The following is a 19,623-nucleotide window of genomic DNA, read 5'->3' as shown; positions in this document are numbered from 1 at the left end:
TCTTTTGAATACCTTATTTGAGAAATCTGAGAAATTCCCAAACTGAACCTTTAGACACTTTGAAAAACAATGCAATTCAAAGGAGGAACCTCCTACTACTATCATCATTGGAAAAGCCTATGAAAATCCAAAGTCAAACTTTTCCTATAAAGTTCTCCCATACAATTAAAACAAATCTAAGATGTAACTTATATGTTAGAAAGAAATATTTATAAAAGAACATTATGTTTCAGTGTAAACTACTATATTTTCTCCTATATATGTACAGTTTATTAATGTAATATAACAATTAAGCACTTCCTCTAAGTAATTTAGCTTCTTTCGCTAATCTTAAATCTTCTCTGCGCTGTTCAACATTTGCTTCCCTTTGTTTCATAAATTCTTCGTGTTCTTTAGGATCCAGGGTACGTACAATTTCTATACCACAAGTACGAGCAATACCAACAAGCATTTGACAAATTTGTTGTACATTTAGTAATGCCATAGGTGGATCTTGTGCCTTAACACAAGCAATTTCATATAAATGTTTCAATGTTATTTTGCCAGCTATTTCTCCTGTAATAAACACAGCATGTTAGATTTGTATCAACTGTGTTTTATTTTTATTACCTTTCATTATTTTTCCTCTCTCAATTCCAGCTGCTTGTTTTAAAAAATATGATGTTGGTGGATGATGAATTACTAAATCGTAACCTCCATCAGCTCTTGCTTTTATGCGACATGGCAAAGGTACACCTTCTTTAATATGTGCCGTCTTATTGTTAAACTCTTTGCAAAAATTTGCTATATTAATATTTCTCTAGAAACAATATAATAAATCTGTTGAGAATGTAGAAAAATATAAAATTTCTGAAAGTATAAACTATTTTTATTATATATTGCAACTTATATGCATGAATATACAAGAAATATGAATATTGTAACAAAATGTATAACCTGCCCAAGTTGTGATCCAAGTGGTGGTTTAGCACTTGCCATTCCTGCAGGAATATATACTTGTAAAGGTGAAGAATGATCCACTTTTGGTAATATTTTCTTCGCCATACGACGTCCTTGTTTCAATGATTTAGACATTTTCGTGGATTTCTTCTCACAGAATTTCTAACCTTAAATCGGTGTAAACTTATATCTATCTACAATAAGTAATTTTATGTCTTACAGGTACAATCAATTTTCTACATATTTAAGATAACATATAAATACATGTAAAATTGATATGTAACAACTAATAGTTACAATGTACCCTTTAGGTTACCTTGCTAAATAAACTTCAAGGTGTTTATGTGCTATCCCAAAGCATACACGACTCTAAAGTGACTTTGTAAAATAATAATTGGAAACATATATTAAATAGTGCAGACAAGTATCAACCAATTAATTAGTTATTTATAATAGATAATACGTAGTAAAATAAAAAATGGGTAAACGTCAGCATCAAAAAGATAAAATGTAAGTAATACTATATAGGTTAGAAAAAATAAAATATTACTTGTTTAATTAATCGACATATATATAACATTTTTATAGGTATTTAACATATACGGAATGGACAACATTATATGGTGGTAAAAAAGCAGGAACCTCTGAATCAAGTGAAGATGCAAACTTCCGTCGTTTACCCTATGATCATTGTTGTTTAACTTTACAACCATTTGAACACCCTTATTGTGATCCACATGGAAATGTGTTCGAATTAGAAGCAATATTAGAATATTTAAAAAGATATAAACACAATCCTGTGACAGGAAAATCATTGGATCCAAAGAGTTTGATAAAACTTAACTTTCATAAAAATGCAGAAGGACAGTATCACTGTCCAGTTCTTTTTAAATTATTTACCAAATATTCTCATATTGTTGCTATTAAAACAACTGGAAATGTATTTTCGCACGAGGTATACATTTTTTTATTTCTTTTTTAATTTTTTATCGGAAGTTATTTAATATTTATCCTATTTAGGCAGTGGAACAACTGAATATAAAAACCCGTAACTGGAGAGATTTAGTAAATGATGAACCTTTTACACGAAAAGATATTATTACAATACAAGATCCAAATAATGCAATGAAATTCAATTTATCCACTTTCCATCATATTAAAAACAATATAAAACTGGAAGATGAAGGTTGTGCTTTATATTGTAAATTTAATTTAATATTTGTTGTATATTTTAAAATTGAATTTAATATTGCAGAAATGATAAAGGACCAAAATAATCCTAATGCAAAACTAAAAACTGTGTCAATGGAAACTAAAGAAATATTATTTGAATTGGATAGAGATTATAAACAAGCAGCAGTTAAAAAAGAAGTTTCCAAACCAAAAGCTGATAAATTTAATGCAGTTTGTAGATTAATATTATTACTTTGTATTTTAATTATATATGATGCCCAAATATAGTAATATTTATATTCAGGCACATTATTCTACGGGTGCGGTGGCTGCCGGTTTTACATCAACGGTCATGCCAACTGAGACCACTCATCAGGCAGCAGTTATAGCAGAAGATTTAGTACGATATGAACGAGTTAAAAAGAAAGGTGAATTACTTAGTCAGTCCTGTTTTTTTTGGTTAGTTTAATAATATAAAATTATTTTCCAGGATATGTAAGATTAGTTACAAATTTTGGTTCTTTAAATCTTGAACTACATTGTGATCTTGTTCCGAAAACTTGCGAAAATTTTATAAAACTCTGTCAAAGTGGCTATTATAATGGAATAAAATTTCATAGATCCATACGAAATTTTATGGTAAATATAATTAGCATCTTATAGAAAAACAATGAATGATATGTATTTTCTTTATTTACCTAGATACAAGGAGGCGATCCTACAAATACTGGTAATGGAGGTACATCTATTTGGGGTAAAACATTCGAAGATGAATTCAAACCAAATTTAGTTCATCAAGGAAGGGGAATTCTTTCTATGGCAAATTCTGGACCAAATACAAATGGATCGCAATTGTATATAATTTATTATATATCTTAACAAATTTACGAGTACATAATATTTAATTTGACTATTTAATTACAGCTTCATTACATTTCGATCATGTAGACATTTAGATCGTAAACATACTGTTTTTGGAAAGATAGTAGGTGGATTAGAAACATTGAATGCGATTGAGAAAGTCGAGGTAGACAACAAAGATAGACCTATAGAAGACATAGTGATACAAAAAGCTCAAGTTTTTGTCGATCCGTTCCAAGAAGCGGACGAGCAGTTAGCTACTGAACGAGCAGCCGAAACAGAACGATTGGCTCAAGAAAGTGCGAAAAGTAAATTGGACGATAAATCAGGAAAAAAGGACGATTTAAAAATATATCGATCAGGTGTAGGAAAATATATAAAAATGGATAAGGAAAAAAAGTAAAATCAAATTGCGTATAAAATTATATATGTATATATTGAAGATGTTAACACAGTGCTAATTACTTCTTTTTATCCGCAGGACGGAAAAAGAAGAATCCAATTTTGGACCTGTGGTTAAGAAAAAAAAGGTTATACAAAACTCATTTGGTGATTTTTCTTCGTGGTAAAGCAATTATTTAAATAATTTGAATAAGTGTACATATAAATTGTTTATAACTTTTATTTTAAGCATACATTTTTATAATTATACATGTTAAATAAATTATAATTTGAATGTACATTTAAATAAACAAATGTATAATAAAATAAATATATTATTATATTTTAATCGTTGTATATTACAAATTAAATAGTGATGTATAAACTTTATCCAGATAAATTTATTAATCCTGAACTCAAATTTTTGGAAATATGTAAAGGTTAGGCAATAATACTGGAAATTGAAAGATGAAGACCGGGTTCTCCATATTTGATGTTTGCTTTGCTCAGCTCGAACTGGCGAATTTAATATACATTTTTGACGTATTTTGTTGTAATTGTTGTTTGTAATTATTTAAACTGTGGTGCGATTCGTGAAATAGTGTTTGTTAAAGCCAATATACATTGAAGATGGACGATTTAGGTGAGTAACTTTAAATTTAAACCCATAATTTTTGAAATAACCTCAAATCTAAATTAAACTGTCAGAATAGTCGAACATTTCGATATGTACGTATTATTCGGTGCCGTTATTTTTTGATCTTTTTTTCTACTAATCCCTTACTTTTGGAAAAAGCGCTTCTAGAAATTATATAGAATAACAATCAATGCATTAACTTAACTAAATAATTTCATAAATATAATATTTATTAACAAAATTACGATTATGTATTTATGTTCAATAACATTGTCGATATACGCAAATATTGTTAAAAAAATTATGTATAAATTTAAACGAATTTATGTTAAATAATTCGAATATAAGTTGGTAGTTTTGATTTTGTTTAATTTTATACATGTACTCCATTGTTATAAGAACTTAAATGCCAATCTTATAAGTAAGTAGTTATTACTGGAATCGTGCAACAATGTGCATTCATTTAACAGTAGGTCACACTATTACCTAAGTGTAATATATGTCGAAAATACTTTACGATTTAACAATAAAATTTGATTATTATGTAGTAAGTTTATAATAAAAATAAGAAAAAAAGTAAATGTGTAACTATTATCTTAACGACTACAAGTGGTAACATCTTATTACATCACTACACTGATTCACTTCTTAACTACAGTTGTTTGACATGTGTTTGATTTAGATTAAAAATTTTTGTTAACTTAAGTAGATTTCATTACTAATTGCATATTGGCGGTAAAGATATCACTTATTTGTATAGATCTTCTTTTATTTCAAGTTTGATTTCTGTAAGCGATATTCATTTGATAATGCAGGATGATAAGATACGTTTTCATTTTTTCAGTGAAATTGTAATTTTCAAGCTCTAGAATAATTTTAACGCAAGGAATAATTTAATAAATATTATACTCATCTGATAAGACGAAAAACACGCATGACCTGCGAAGATCATTTTACCGGAAGAGACCTTTAAAACAACATAATATTACAAACGCGTCCTGAGTAACTTGTGCCAACGATTCTACGTATTTTTAGTGTATTTCACGGCGCCGTTGTCCTCTCATTATTGGCGTCGCGGGGAGAGGACGGACATGGTTAGTGCGGGCGAACGCCTGAAATACACTGGTGCATTTGAACTTCTCGTTTTCCCTTGGTCAAAATCAGTCTATCCGCTTTAAAAAGAGTAATACATGTACTATTTTATTTTAACTTGTCGAATGTTGAATTTGTTTTCGTGTTATTATATCAGAGAAAACATCCATTTAATCTTTTATAAAAAAAGTTTGAGGTTTGTTAACGCATGATGTGTGTGCGTAACCAGTTTACGCATCGCGTGAGGAAGTATTTAAATCAGTTTAGAATTCTTAAGAAATAACGATTGATTGGTTAATGTATCCACGTACATTTTTATAAATAAACAGACTTGCGATTTATTCGCATACTTATGCGTGTAAAATTCGCAGACGACATTCAACAAGTGGCCGCTTGGTGTGTGCATCAGCCCCACCACCAATCGATCCTCCACACAGCTCGGTCATTCGCGATAGACAGTGAAGAGAAGCATTGCCACGGCAAAAGTGCTGCATAATACTACACGTTGATGTGTTTAATGAATTCGTAATTCTTGCGCGTACATTGTGATAAAGCTAATGACTGCCAGTGTGATTACAAGTGATACGTTGAAAAGGAAAAAGAAAAAAGAGAATGGCTATGGACCGAACGATGTACGGAAAAATAGAACCGACTGCTATTTATCAACCCTATAAAATCACAATTAAAAAGGGTGCACCACCTGGATGTGAGTTGATGTTTCTTTTCACGTTTAATCCATTAATAATAAAAGTTCTGTACACACAATATTTTTTGTGCCTTTTATGGTCATTATCTCGTTATCTCGTTTTTTTTTTCGTATTATAAGTACCTATTTTCTTTAACACGATCTCTATAAGAATGGATTGATTACTGCGTGTCTGTGATGTCTGAAAATTGTATTGTCAACCGTTGGAAATTAGTGGGTTAATAACCTAGACTGAAATGAAATATTATTTCATCAATCGAGCGTAAACAATCGAAATAGAATGAACCTTAGTGAGAATGAACATTGTTTCTAACGATCATGAATGCGTATGTGCATATATGCGACCTCTTTGCATACGTAATATGATTACCAGTTAGAAATACGAATTGTATATTACTTTTTATAACTTTCTCTTTGAAAAAGTTTAGCATTAAGATGATAATTGTTGTGTCACTTTATAATCTGCACTGTTATAATCTCCATTTCTGTAACTGCGCGCGATATCATTAACGTGGACCTTTAAATTAGATTCAATTGCTCATGATGTAATCCATTTCTTTTTTGTCGGTTTAAAGAGGACGTTAAAATGTTCTGAAATGAATGCGCTTGTCGTTCATCTCCTTGAATAAAATTCATAAGCCTTGATTTTAATTTATTATGATAACCTCCAATTTTAGCGTAAACTCTAATGTTCTTGGATAAGCGATTATATTGCTTGCGTATATTCGTTTTTCTAGAACTTTCTATATGACGTCCCAGGAAATTATAATGTTCTTGAACCGTTGTCGGATTTATATTTTTGGCATATTTTCAAAGGTTAACGCGCGAAGATTAATTCGAAACAACTGTCGTATTGCATCTTTTACATTTTATAAAGTAGTTGCTTAACTAATTTTCTGTTTGGAATTTATGTTACAAAAACCATTGCAAATTAAAATATATAATTACGCGGTAAGAATATTGCCTTAATATTGCATATTCACAGACTACGAGTTTAAATTATTTTTTAAAATGCGCTTTTGATCTTGACCGAAAAGATGACTCACAGTGCAACAGTTTGTACAATTTTTTTGGAATACCTTTCACCTACGACGTGGGTTACCTTGACACTAAACTTTCTGAAATAATTGTTCAGGTCATTATTTACTGACGATTCTTTTTATGGAAATGTATAAGAAGAATGTGGTAGTTTGATCTCTGTACGTTCTAAACGAAGTTTGAATTAAAAATATACTACCTACCGATTCTTTAGCGTGTGCCATCTATTCGTTACTATTAGAATTAATTCTAATGTACAATCTTGCTTTATCGACACAGCAGATTAGCTGTTACCAACAGTGAATTTATCCGTGTATATTATAAAAAAATGATGACTTTGAGATTTGAAAGTTTAATAACATTTGAAAACAGTTTGATTAATGAAAGATAACACTTTATCATTATTTCAGTTAAATTTGCACCTTTGGACAACCCCGATGTTTCAAAATCGTGTATCCCTAGTGTTTAAAAAACTGGCGATGGAAACAAGTTAGGATATGCATCTGGATATAATTTATACATGTTTTTCTCTTAGAGTACAGGTTACGCGGAAATCGCTTGTTTATCGTGCATAATATTACATTAAAGATCGTGTAATGGTCCAATACATGCGTAGGTATCTCTTCCTTGATCGAACCTTGGCTGATGTATGCATATCCGTATCAGGCACGACAGTGCGTGATTTAACTGCCTACGCTTTTGCGTCGCGTAAACTTCTCAAATAGGTTCAACTTGACCCATTACATTCCTGTCACATGTTACTGTAATCAGTATTCAGCATTTGCGTCATTTTTATCATTAAGAATTATTTTTTTTCAACTCAGGATCCTCGAAGGAGAGATATTAGCTTTGGAGAAAAGTCAAAACAGAAGGAGAAAACTGAGAGATGATTAGGTACTCGTGGTTATTTTTGGCGAGTTTGTCGTCATGAATCTAGGTGAAAACGTTCGCCTATAAACATCGTGTGTAAACGAAGGTGTGCAATAGAGATGGACAGCAACAAGGTTGAAAGAAGGAAGGGGAATAGGGACAAAGGAAGGAGGAGATGAATTCACGTAACACAGATTCTGTAGATGCAGCTTAAGAAACAACACGTGTTGCCAGTTTCATCTGATCCAGCAACACATTCGCGACTTTATCGATCGTTTCTTCAAAAGCCCACTACTTTCTGCAATATACAAAACGATACATATTATAAATACGATAGTGCATTCAAATGTAACTATTCATTTTTAACTATTTCTATATTGCTTTTGATAGTTTCTTCATCTGCAAGGTGATGCTTACCAAAACATAATCGCTGAAAACTGTTTCGTAGTGACTCCCTTGATTATCTTGGATGCTTAATTTGTGAAGTGACTATTCCTTTATTTGATCTCCTTTGGTGTCTATTACTTCGTTGATACCTTCAGTCGGCGCTTTACCACAAATTTTACTAAAATATAATTGAAAAGATACAGTATGTACGCATTGAATTGTTGATTACAAAATTAATTACTCGTTGACCTTGTTTGTATTTTTAAATACGGATGGTCAGTAAATGAGCGATTATAAAATCACCCTTGTTTTGAAAGATAATCCTAAGTTCGCTTTTTTAAAATTCCGTGATCAAAATATTTATGAACATATATTTAATTCTTTATCATATAATTTAGCTTTTAAATTTGAACGTTTATTTTTATTGCGTTGCGATGTCAGCTGCAGGTGCTTGAGTTTATGCGAACTTTATAGTAAATGTAATTGGCAGGAGAAGAAAAGACTTATTTTTAACGTTTCCTTTGTTCAAACAGTAATTTAGTCGTTGCTCTACCTTCGTATTCGCTATTTCGCAGTTTGTGTTCTCAAGAAAGCGGTGTCTAATATTTTTCATAGGTTACTGAAAAGTGATTGACCGAAGTTTTCATTTTATCCTTCGCAGATATTTATAAAGAAATTTATCGTTGAATCTTATTGAATCTCGTGTTGCTCGATTCGGTAAAATCTGATGTTATACTGTTGAAAGCATAATAATATGACCGACATTATGAGACCTGTGTCACCAATCTCACCGGTTCGTTGGGCAACGATCCAAAAACATGCACGCTGGGAACAATACATAAGTAAGTAATTATACAGTGAAACAACGTCGGTACTCATTAACTTGATTAGCTCGTGTACAAAAGATAACAAGATCTCATTTTTATCGTGCAACAATCTATACTGCAACAACGAAATACGTGTGATATGTCGAGAGGCGTATTGCAATCGAGCAATATTGCCGTTCAAATTTACTTGAAGAAATTAGTATGATTCATAAGTATAAAATAGACCAGGGGAAGCTCGGCAGGCTTGTTGCCAGCATCGAATCTCATTCAAGCGTGTGATCCTTTCATTCGTTTTCACAGTTTTATCTGTCTCCTGAAATCAGTGTTGATATAATGAGCCACCTTATTAATTAAACATTCTTACGATAACCTGAAAATTCAGAAATATACTGTTGGTATTACCACGTAGCATACTTAAAACAGACAAAATAAAAAATATTTGTAATTCCTCGAAAGACTTCAACTATTCGATTCGGATATATCGTGTACTCAGATTTTTTCCTAACGCGGCGTTTCTTCGTAATCGGTTCTGCGAGTCGACTAGGCTACTTTTCCTTCGAAACAGCATCGAGTTCCTACTTCCCTTATTATGAGAACACTCCCTCCATCTCTTGTTCCTTCTCCTTCTCCAGTCCAGTTTGCCTCCTCCAGGTTTCAATTCTCCGGTCTCAAAGCCGGTCGTTTTACCGAGAACTTTATTGACAATCAGTACCGTTTTGTCGATCGCCACACGTCCGCGCGCGCGAAAATTCTGTCTATATCGCGATCACCACGTGACACTGTATTTGATCTTATTGTAGTTTATCGATCATATCGATATCTCGGTGCAAGGAAGCGTCATCCACCGTAGAACGATATATCGTTCGCTCGATGTAATCGTTAAAACGCAAACGGGCGCTGATATATTTCCGTAGAGTGCCATTAAACTTTTCGCGTAGTCTGCAAATACGGCGAACATTACGCGTCTGCTTTTTCCGTGCGTGAAAAATTCTCGAACGGTGAACGAACCCGTGACGACATCGATTTCCTGGAAATCATCTCGCTCATAGTTTCGATTTAGCCGGAAGTACGTGTCAAAGTTCGACGTTGTGGAAACAGTGGGTGTGCCGTAGTTTGTCTCGCGATGGAAACAGGATGTGAATCGCAGGCTCAGACGACTAATCTGTACGAAGCTTACAACACCGCGAAAACGGAAACGAATCTTCTGAGTCTTGGTAAATGAACAGTTTTTTTGTGACCTGTACACGATGCTACCTTATACGCTTATCTCGAGGTTAAACAACACTCGCGTCATCGCTTTTTTCGTTATTCTGTCGCAAGATAATGAGAACATTTGGGAGTGGTACCCACTAGTGATGATATCGATTATCGATAAACTATATACATCGATACTGTCGTTAAGAGTAATAGCAGAGATCGAGATTGTCATATAAATCTTTACTCGATGCATCGTTCGATATTTTCGATCTTTGTCGGGACGATCTGTATTACGAGTTTTCTCGACATCTTTGAAGATAATCGAAGATAGTCTTCAATGTCATTTATGGTGTTAAATGACTGATTTCAGATGCATTGTTGGCGGACCTACAAAACACTGTATCATCGGAGGGCAATCATGTCGGCAGTAATGCAACTCCTGGTTACGGATCATTGAACGGTGCACGAACCACTGCGTACAGATCGTACGATAATCGAACTTCTCCCCTTCCCTCGCAGTCGGTATGTACGCTTTGTTTACGATACACTATCCATTAACAATCGAATCCGAAGAATTTGATGCGCCCGCCGTATCGATTAGGTTCGATGATTAATTGTCGGTTTAATCTTTCGATTGATCTAATCTCCGTGGATCGAGGATTAACGTCGGTTATAAATGTTCGTTACCGTTGTATAAACACTTTCACATTTAAACGACAAGTCCAGTATAGACTATAAAAAATGTCGGTAAAAAAGTACATGCGCAGTGTTACCACTTATTTCGAAGGATAAAAAGGTCTTACGCGAGTAAAATGCTTTTTAATGAAAAATTGTATCCAACTATTCGATCGAACGTTAATTCAAGAAATTACTTAAAGTCGCAACGAGTTATCGACGAATGATTAAAGGATTTATATATCGAAAGTAATAAGTTTCTGCGGCAGATGGCGGGGGTGCCACGTAGTTGTGGATAATTTATAGATAATACATATAATTTATCTGTTCCCCGTTTTTATTTCAGAACATTATTAGAAAATAATTTTTAAAGTATTAATTTAAACCTGTTACGTAACTTCAATTAACAAGATTGAATTTAACGTATCTTCTTTACTTGAAATTATATTTTCATAATAAGACAACAGAAGTATTATGAATATCAAACGTGTTCAAATATTTTTGAACAGATAAATCGATAACGATATTAAAACTAATGGATAATATCGAAAGTATACGAAGCCGATAAGGAAGAAATCCACAGACATAAGCACAATGAAGTTGGCAATATGAAATATCGATATTTTGACGACCCGCCGTTTGCGGCTCCTTTTCGAACTTCGCGCCAACTGACCTTCCTTCGGTTTTCCATAACGTCTCGAAATAAAGCGATTAGTCGCGCTGTCTCAGTTGAAAAACTATCACAATGATCTTTTCAGATCCATAAATACGAATCTTTACGATCGTATCCATTTGACAGAACAAATTCAATGAAGAATCAAAATAGTTTGTATCTTTTTACGATCAGAACATTCTATCACGTAATTCAATCGCATTTTTTTACCAATGCTTCAACGTCTAATAAAACTGAATCGATCTATTTTCTTCCAATTTGAATATGAATCAATTGGAATTGCGCAATGAATGATGGAAAAAACAGACACATTCCAGATATGCGTGTGACGCAAAGATTAGCTAAAATTAGAACCAATATTGCTTCTAAAATCGACTACTTGAATCACTCAGCCACAAAGCGGTAAATTCATGTAGGAAAAAAGAAGAAAAGAGGAAGTGGGCTCAGGTTACGTGTCGTTCCAGTTTCCAGTATTTCGGGAAATGACAAAAATTATTTCAAAGAACCGCCTCAATCATCAAATACCAATAAATAATAAACATATATTTAAACAAAATAGTTTTTATAAATTAAACTTCATCGGATAATATACACACAGTAAACGTTACAAGCTTAGATAGTTTTCTAGTCTTGCTTGAAGTTTTATCGATCCCTTTTCCCATGAAACACCTGTTACATTTCCCGCTGGACTATCGATTCGCATCTATTATTCAGCTTTTCGCCGTTAAACTTTGGCCGCTAAATTTTTCCGCTTTGTGTGAAACGACGGACTCGTGTCACGAGCCAACTGCACAGTTGAGTCGAGCCGATGCCAAAACCGATACTCTTTATAAAATACAACTTTATCCGAAAGTTAATTGCCTCGTCTGGTTACGTTATCGATCGTTTTAAACGCGTTCCCTCTTGCGCAAGCGACAGTTGGACCGTTTAACGCGTTAACAGGTATAAATTTATTCCTATATGTTACATCCTTTTTCCGTTCGATTTAACTCGTTAACGTGCTCGAGACATTGGTGCCTAATTTTGAAACTTATCCATATTCATATAATATAACAAGAATAGAGAATATCAAGATAAAGTATAAATTTTTTTTTATAAAGATGCAAGTTTCCTGCAATTCTGCACATTCGAAACTTCAACTTTTTCGAAGAGTTAAAGTTTTAGCCTCGCGAGAGAAACTTCCTCGACATTGGCAGTAAATATAGCAAATGTCTTTTCGAACATCTCTGGAGCTTCGTCTTATAAATAGATTTTATTGCACCTATGAACCGGCGTTACTTTATATTGCCAAAGAAAAGAAATAGTCCAGAAGAAAGATCAGTTTTCCGCGAAGCGAGGGGAAAAAAGTTGATAGGAATAACGAACACCAGGTTCTATCGTTAATTTATATCTGCCACCTGTCGCGTGTACGAAGATAAATGTTTTCACGGCTTGACGAATGTACTTGATGTAAATCATAAAACGCATGTTGCTCGTGTCAGCTTCTTGGAACGATTTCATGACCCGTCGAAACATTTCGTTGCCGCTAGCCCAACGTCGAACATGCTGCTTCGAGCGAACGCTTCGCGAACGAATGTTTCATGTATGCAGCGAAGCAGTAACTTTGTTCGACAGAAATATGTCTGCTATCTTTAGAGAGATTAGAGAAGATGTATCGTTTACAAAAATTGCAAAGTATAACCGATTGCGACGTTATACATGTCAGAGGCTTGTTTGTCAAGGTTCTGCTATCTTGATTTACTCAATGTCTAGTATCGTGATACGATTATATCCTGATCGTAGCATCGTTTCTTAGTATACTTTCTAATAATAGTGCTTATTACATGTATTCTCGATACTGCAATTTAGTTCAAGTCTATCAGGATACTTTCTTTCTTCTTTCTGTAAATTAGATGTTGAGCGCACAACCCTCTTTAAATCAATCGGTTCAAGGTGTGAGCAAAGTTACCCATGAAAATTTTAGCGAATTCCTGATTAATTTGGCAGCTCGCCGTAATTGGTTGCTGTTTATTTTTTGATTCGACAGCCTTGAGGAAGAAATTGTGCAAGCTGCGAACCCGGTGTTCGGGGAACGAGTTCGAGTTCCAGTTTGAGAGATTTTAAACAGGGTTCGTTCTGCAGGATTCGATGTACCGCGACATGTTTCGCCGCTGGTGGTTCGCTATTGGATATTTTTGGAACGACAACTCACCGAAAGCAACCTAGTTTCCATCATCAGGATATTTCATTCTCGTATAACTTCTTTGTCGCAAAAAAGAGAAATCGTTTATTGATTTCCGATGATCATCGAGACTTTTCTGAACGAAGTTAAAAACACTTTAAGTAGGGACCGTTCCACTTTACGCGAAAAGATAAGTTGAAAATGTGGGATACGATTCTGATCGTACTTGAAAATCAAAGGAGTCGCTTCTATTCGTATTTTCGACATTTTTAATATCATCGCTGGATATCCCGAAGGTATTTTGAGAGCCACCGAAGCAATTATTCGTCGGTGACATTGGACACTGTAAATTTAGCATTCTGTCCACGGTTCTTTCGGAAGCTTTCGCGAGGAGGAAAGAAAGAATGGGTCAGAGTGGATTCGAGCTGCTCGCTTTTAAATCTAGGGGAAAGAAAACAAAAAAGAAAACAACTGCTCTAGTCTCAGTGCCAAGTTCCCGCAGAACTGTATTATTTCAAAACGTGATGTCATTAGATGCTGCGCGGAATTTGTAAATACATTATCAATTAGGTGGACGCGCGGAGGACGAGGCGTCATACACTTTTAATAGAAACTCGCCCGCCAAACCGACCACCGTCCCTCGTGTTCGTTCCAAAATCATCTCTCGAATCGTTTCAAACTTGCTCTGACATGTTTATCGAATCAATCCTTTGTGTTGGCATTGGTATTGGTGATACTGGTACTAGCATTAGCATCGCTATTACGTATGTGACCTTCAGAATGCTAAATAGATCAACGTTCACGGATCAAATGTATGACCTTGTAACTTCGATGCAACCTTGAGGCTGAACACGTTAATCGAAAGATACGTAAAATAGACTATCCCAAAAATTTTTTTGGATGACGACTATTCGACTTGTCGTTGTGTATGACAAGAAGGAAACGACCTGGTAATGAATTGTTCCAGCCGACTTATCAAAATCGAGAGGCGATAGAGGAGAACATTGCCAAAAGCAGCGGTGGTGGCAAGATGCCTTCTCTGAACAATAATCTTTCAGAGTTAGACACGCTTCTTCAAGATCTCAGCAATGCTCGCTACAATGCGCACTATCAAGAACGAGGTCAGTATTATTTGAACTTTGGTCCATTGTTTGGACAACCGGGCAGCTGTTCGAGCTTCAACGAATTTCTGAAATCGTAGAAAATCGCGTATCTTCCGGAGGAATAAACGGAGACTCTAGTCCGATGCTTCGTTCTCCAAGCAGTATGTCAGCCTCCAGACCCACCGTTGATTCGTTGCTCGAAGAACTGAGCACCGCAGTACCGAACGGGTGAGCACTTTCTTCCTTAACCCTTCCGCTCTCAACAGTATACATGTATGTCAGCGAGAAAGAACATTAACGTATTAGCAATAAGGTTTTTAAGCAACTAGCGATAAGTCGTTCAACGACCAAGTCCTTGGTGTTGAGTTTGTCAATGACCTATTTTATCGCATATGAGTTAGAGCGGAAAGGTTAACAAACCAGAGATTTTTCAACCGAAAGATTCGTCGTAACGCAAACTACTTTCTTGATCAAAGGGATTATCCTCCGGACGGAAAGGTTAAAGTGACCATACAGGAAACATCGACGGAGATTCAACCCGTGTACGATGGTTATCCTTCCAGAGGACACGGTTCGTTGAATCGTAGCGAGGTACAAAGAAGTTACACGAATGGTCACACGGCCAGCAACGCAACCAAGGAACTGGACGATTTAATGGCGTCTCTGTCAGAATTCAAGGTACACACATGCATCACCGCCAGTAATATTCTTGACGATATCCTGAATGATTCGAGTAACTTTTATTACTTGAATTTGGTTACATAATATTGTCGACTTGCCTCGATAAGCACCGGGTGCAATAAGCTTTCCTAATGTTTGCTTACTATTAAAGCCACTACTATAGAATGAGAAAACAGTGCCGTTAAAACTATTCCTGCCCATTCTTGGCTCCCTAGGTTACCAAAATAACTTCCATTCCACCATCCACCGATCTACCACCACCTCTTCGTCTCTTCTTTCCCAACGTCTCCTTTCCTTCATCCACGCCGATTTTCCGCCTGGTAGGAGAGGGAAAATATAGAAGGTGGGGATTACACTGATCCACGAAATCTCTCAAAGCTTTCAGCCAGTCTGCAAGCTCGCCTGGTACCAATCGACATCTCTTCCGCGGGTCTTTATTCAAACCTTTTTCTTTCTTTCTCTCTTACACACGTTTTTACTTCCTCGATGCACCTTGACATTCTGTCTTCTAACGTTCCCCGGTGAATTAACTTGAAATTTCTGTTCCTGATCTTTCCCACTTCTTTCTGCAGTTTTGATTAAAGCTTCGATCTTTCTCCGCATTCGCTACGCTTGTTTTGGTTTACTGTTTTTTATCGATTACGAGATATTTAACCGATAACGTTTGCAGATCAACAGCGGATCCCATCAGCATCAGACGGTAACCGACTCTCCGTACGCGAAGCCCAACAAAGCGACGAAGAGTTCGCAAAGTCCGCTGCCACCTGAAGGCGCGCAAACTCGAATTCATATCACAGAGACCCACACGACACATCATTATCAGCAGCAACACGGAGAGCCGTATCCTACGCAGCCAGCGGCTCAGACGAAACAGAATCAGTTAGATTCTATGCTAGGAAACCTTCAAGCGGACATGAGTCGCCAAGGTGTAAACACTACTCAGAAGGGCTGCTGCAGCGCCTGCGAGAAGCCTATCGTGGGACAAGTACATACATCTACAGATTGCGATGGTTTGATACAGACAACTTTACATGGATAAACGCTGATACCGTCACCTGTTCTAGGTGATCACCGCGCTAGGAAAGACCTGGCACCCGGAACACTTCACCTGCACCCACTGCAACCAAGAATTAGGCACGCGAAACTTCTTCGAGAGGGAGGGTCATCCGTACTGCGAGCCGGATTACCATAATCTTTTCTCTCCCCGTTGTGCCTACTGTAACGGTCCCATTCTGGACGTAAGGATTGATACTTTGGTGTCTGGTGAGACGCGTATTCGACCAGTCTTGTTATTTTCAGAAATGCGTAACCGCTCTGGAAAAAACTTGGCACACTGAGCACTTCTTCTGCGCTCAGTGTGGCAAACAATTTGGTGAAGAGGGATTCCACGAGCGGGACGGCAAGCCGTACTGCAGAGAGGATTACTTCGACATGTTCGCTCCGAAATGCGGTGGCTGCAATCGTGCCATCATGGAGAATTACATATCGGCACTAAACAGTCAATGGCATCCGGACTGTTTCGTGTGCAGGGTAGGTTGTCGTCTCTGAGCGTTTTTCACGTATATTTTCTTCCAGCGATACTTGGGGATTAACCCTTTGGCTACAGAGGCTGACTAAGCTCATCCGTTTATGACGATCAAACGTATACGGAAGAGCGATAAATAAAAGTCAAAATTGAAGGAATTGGCAAACATGAGTATAATAGAAGGAAAAAGCTTTGTTGCTCCCATATGTGCGCTCGTATCGCCGTAGCGAAAGGGTTAAAGTTAAATTTTCCAAAGGATGTTTCGGTTGCTCTAAACTATACCACTTGCAGGATTGTAAGAAACCAGTTTCTGGAAAGTCGTTTTATGCAATGGAGGGCAAACCCGTTTGCCCGAAATGCGTCGGTGTCGACGATGACGAAGAAGAAGAAGAAGAGGAAGCATAAACGATGCGGAAGACCGCATCGCTATGCTTCGATATCTTTATGTATAAAGCCCTTTTTCCCCCATTGATAAATGCTGCCAGACTCCATCAATGCGGAGTCTGCCTCTTCCCCTATACATTTCACTTTTCAGCAGATGATTTGGTGTTATTTTGAAAGAAGAAAATGCATCGATGCGACCTCGTCGTTGTATATTCCGCTTTGAAATTATTGATTCGCCGAATTCATGGACATACACCCACGAACACATACACCCACACACATAGATGTACAGTACACGGAAATACAGCTAGGGCGTTGTTAATTTATAATATGCTATTCTAATGGGACGTTGATGCAGTCGAAATTGATTTATCGGCAAATTATTACACTTTCTAGTTAGGAGATTATTAATGTTATTAACAATCGATCGTACACACACTAATAGCAGTTGTTAGTATTGTATGGAAAATAAAAATAAATTAGGAAAAAAAAGAAAACAAAAAACACACACAACACAAGAGTTAGCGTTCACTGACTCTGATGCTGTCTCTTGCCATATGTCTTCGCTGAAGACAAGTATGGTTTGATGCCAGCGATGTATGTTATAATACGTGCAACTGCTGCGAGTTATTGGTATTCGCTTCACATACAGTGTATAATCGATGACGGCATAGATTATTTAGCCACGTGCCACCATGTCCGTGCTTGTTTGCTACATGCGTAGCATATTAGCGTAACTGGAATTTTCATCGGACTTAGTAATAATGTCAACGTCTTCCATTAGTCGATTATTAGAATTCAAAAATTTCGAAAATCTTATGCTCTACGTCCCTCTTGCCATGTCAGAAGGTTTAGTCTGTACTTGGAAGAGCGCGATAGAGAGGGATAAACCCATTTAAATCTCCAGCTAGTTATGCCAATAATATACGAACTAAATCAACGATGACTCGTTGAACAAGTCTTCTTTTCATAAATATTTTCAAGCGATATACATGCTTCTGTTTTTTTATTTACAGGACTGTAGACAAAAATTCCAGGGAGGGTCATTCTTTGATCACGAAGGTTTGCCTTATTGTGAAACCCATTATCATGCGAAAAGAGGATCTCTGTGTGCAGGATGTCATAAACCGATTACAGGTGCACATATATTTATGACTTTAATCATTCTTTTTTCGCAGGAATTCCGTTAACAGTAAGCTGTTGTTTCAGGTCGTTGCATAACCGCCATGTTCCGGAAGTTCCATCCAGAACATTTTGTATGCGCGTTTTGCTTAAAACAATTGAACAAAGGTACTTTCAAAGAACAAAATGATAAGCCGTATTGTCATGGATGTTTTGACAAGCTGTTCGGCTAAACGTTTACCGCAGAGTATTCTTATTTGTAACATAACGACGAACAAGCTGTTTTGCTTGGTATTACTTACCGTTTTATAGAATCCTGATGTACACTTGGATACAGCGCAGGTTTTTTTGCAGAAAGAAAAGTTTTTCTCCGCGTGATTTCGACTTTAAAAGACCGAATATGTAAATTTAAAAATTTTTAAATCTTCACATTTACAAATTTATTAACCAAAAATCAGGATAGAACCACTTCTCCTATGTCCTCATTTTTTTCTGAGGAAGCCTACGATGCTCCCCAATGTACGTCTATATCTGTAGGGCATGTAATCGTTTTAGTCGTTATACGAAACTATTCACGATCTAAGCTTATTATGAATCAAAACAGCCTTTAGAGATTTTTACAAATCTTAACATTAAATATGGTGCAAGAATTCACAATTATGTATCACGTATTGTCGTATATATCATCATCTTATCTGAAGGATAAGGTGACCGATTATCTGCAGTCAACTTTATCTTCCATTGTCCTTAATAAGGATTCGTTGCTAATATTTTCATGGATATTTTGTATCAAGTACTTTCATCATTGATCATACAACTTAAGGATTAATAAAAGGTGCTAACTCGTAGCTTACTTTTACTAATAATGTATTTGTTAAGAGATTTATATATAATATAATTGAGTACGATAGCTGCCAATTGAAAAATATTTATATGGAATATTAAATGGTTCTTTCATTAAATTTGATACAGGTTTATAAAATATTTATAGTTTTTAAATGGAACATATTGTGGAAGCTACTCTTTTTAAACTGTTTGTTTCTACACGATATTGAAATTACCGTTTAAGGAGCCTCTGTTAAATATATATATATGACAAATACATAACAAAATATAATAAATTAATGAATAAAAATTAAGACTTAATGCATAGCAAATTTTTTTTTAAATGCTATTTCTTTCGATTTTTCA

At 35.6% G+C, this 19,623-nt stretch overlaps 3 protein-coding genes and 1 long non-coding RNA gene across 10 annotated transcripts; 2 read left to right on the top strand and 2 right to left on the bottom strand.

The window, feature by feature from the left end:
- Positions 1 to 222: 222 nt before the first annotated feature.
- On the bottom strand, positions 223 to 1,395 carry mRpL11 (mitochondrial ribosomal protein L11). 2 transcript variants are annotated; one of them, XM_003707232.3, is made up of 4 exons: positions 1,256 to 1,395; positions 937 to 1,133; positions 610 to 799; positions 223 to 555 (listed from the first exon to the last, which is right to left on the bottom strand). In XM_003707232.3, the coding sequence occupies exons 2-4, from the start codon at positions 1,072 to 1,074 to the stop codon at positions 290 to 292; spliced, it is 594 nt and encodes a 197-aa protein (XP_003707280.1). In that variant the 5' UTR covers positions 1,075 to 1,133; positions 1,256 to 1,395; the 3' UTR covers positions 223 to 289. The 2 variants fall into 2 exon arrangements, with proteins under 2 accessions (XP_003707280.1, XP_012150075.1); XM_012294685.2 differs by having other exon boundaries at positions 937 to 1,106; positions 1,256 to 1,391.
- LOC100880954 (RING-type E3 ubiquitin-protein ligase PPIL2) lies at positions 1,314 to 3,703 on the top strand. Its single transcript, XM_003707231.3, has 9 exons — positions 1,314 to 1,449; positions 1,528 to 1,894; positions 1,960 to 2,125; positions 2,195 to 2,343; positions 2,417 to 2,540; positions 2,603 to 2,751; positions 2,815 to 2,966; positions 3,037 to 3,372; positions 3,455 to 3,703. Exons 1-9 carry the CDS (start codon positions 1,418 to 1,420, stop codon positions 3,540 to 3,542), a joined length of 1,563 nt encoding a protein of 520 aa, XP_003707279.1. The 5' UTR covers positions 1,314 to 1,417; the 3' UTR covers positions 3,543 to 3,703.
- Positions 3,704 to 3,817: 114 nt separating this feature from the next.
- Positions 3,818 to 19,571, top strand: Pax (paxillin). Of its 5 annotated transcripts, none has more exons than XM_012294682.2 (10): positions 3,818 to 3,997; positions 10,479 to 10,630; positions 14,585 to 14,738; positions 14,819 to 14,948; positions 15,197 to 15,398; positions 16,072 to 16,386; positions 16,466 to 16,639; positions 16,701 to 16,931; positions 18,327 to 18,447; positions 18,520 to 19,571. In XM_012294682.2, exons 1-10 carry the CDS (start codon positions 3,985 to 3,987, stop codon positions 18,663 to 18,665), a joined length of 1,638 nt encoding a protein of 545 aa, XP_012150072.1. In that variant the 5' UTR covers positions 3,818 to 3,984; the 3' UTR covers positions 18,666 to 19,571. The 5 variants fall into 5 exon arrangements, with proteins under 5 accessions (XP_012150072.1, XP_012150069.1, XP_012150073.1 ...); XM_012294679.2 differs by lacking the exon at positions 3,818 to 3,997 and adding an exon at positions 5,474 to 5,789; XM_012294681.2 differs by lacking the exon at positions 3,818 to 3,997 and adding an exon at positions 8,785 to 8,926.
- On the bottom strand, positions 7,318 to 8,776 carry LOC105663740 (uncharacterized). 2 transcript variants are annotated; one of them, XR_001097155.2, is made up of 3 exons: positions 8,638 to 8,776; positions 8,115 to 8,262; positions 7,318 to 7,995 (listed from the first exon to the last, which is right to left on the bottom strand). It is a non-coding gene; the product is annotated as an uncharacterized LOC105663740 (long non-coding RNA). The 2 variants fall into 2 exon arrangements; XR_013039725.1 differs by having other exon boundaries at positions 8,326 to 8,752.
- Positions 19,572 to 19,623: the final 52 nt, after the last annotated feature.

The sequence above is a fragment of the Megachile rotundata genome, chromosome 10 (assembly GCF_050947335.1).
Source record: "Megachile rotundata isolate GNS110a chromosome 10, iyMegRotu1, whole genome shotgun sequence".
Classification (NCBI taxonomy): domain Eukaryota; kingdom Metazoa; phylum Arthropoda; class Insecta; order Hymenoptera; family Megachilidae; genus Megachile; species Megachile rotundata.
Note: the sequence above shows the minus strand (reverse complement) of the source record. Positions and strands in the feature narration are given on the sequence as shown.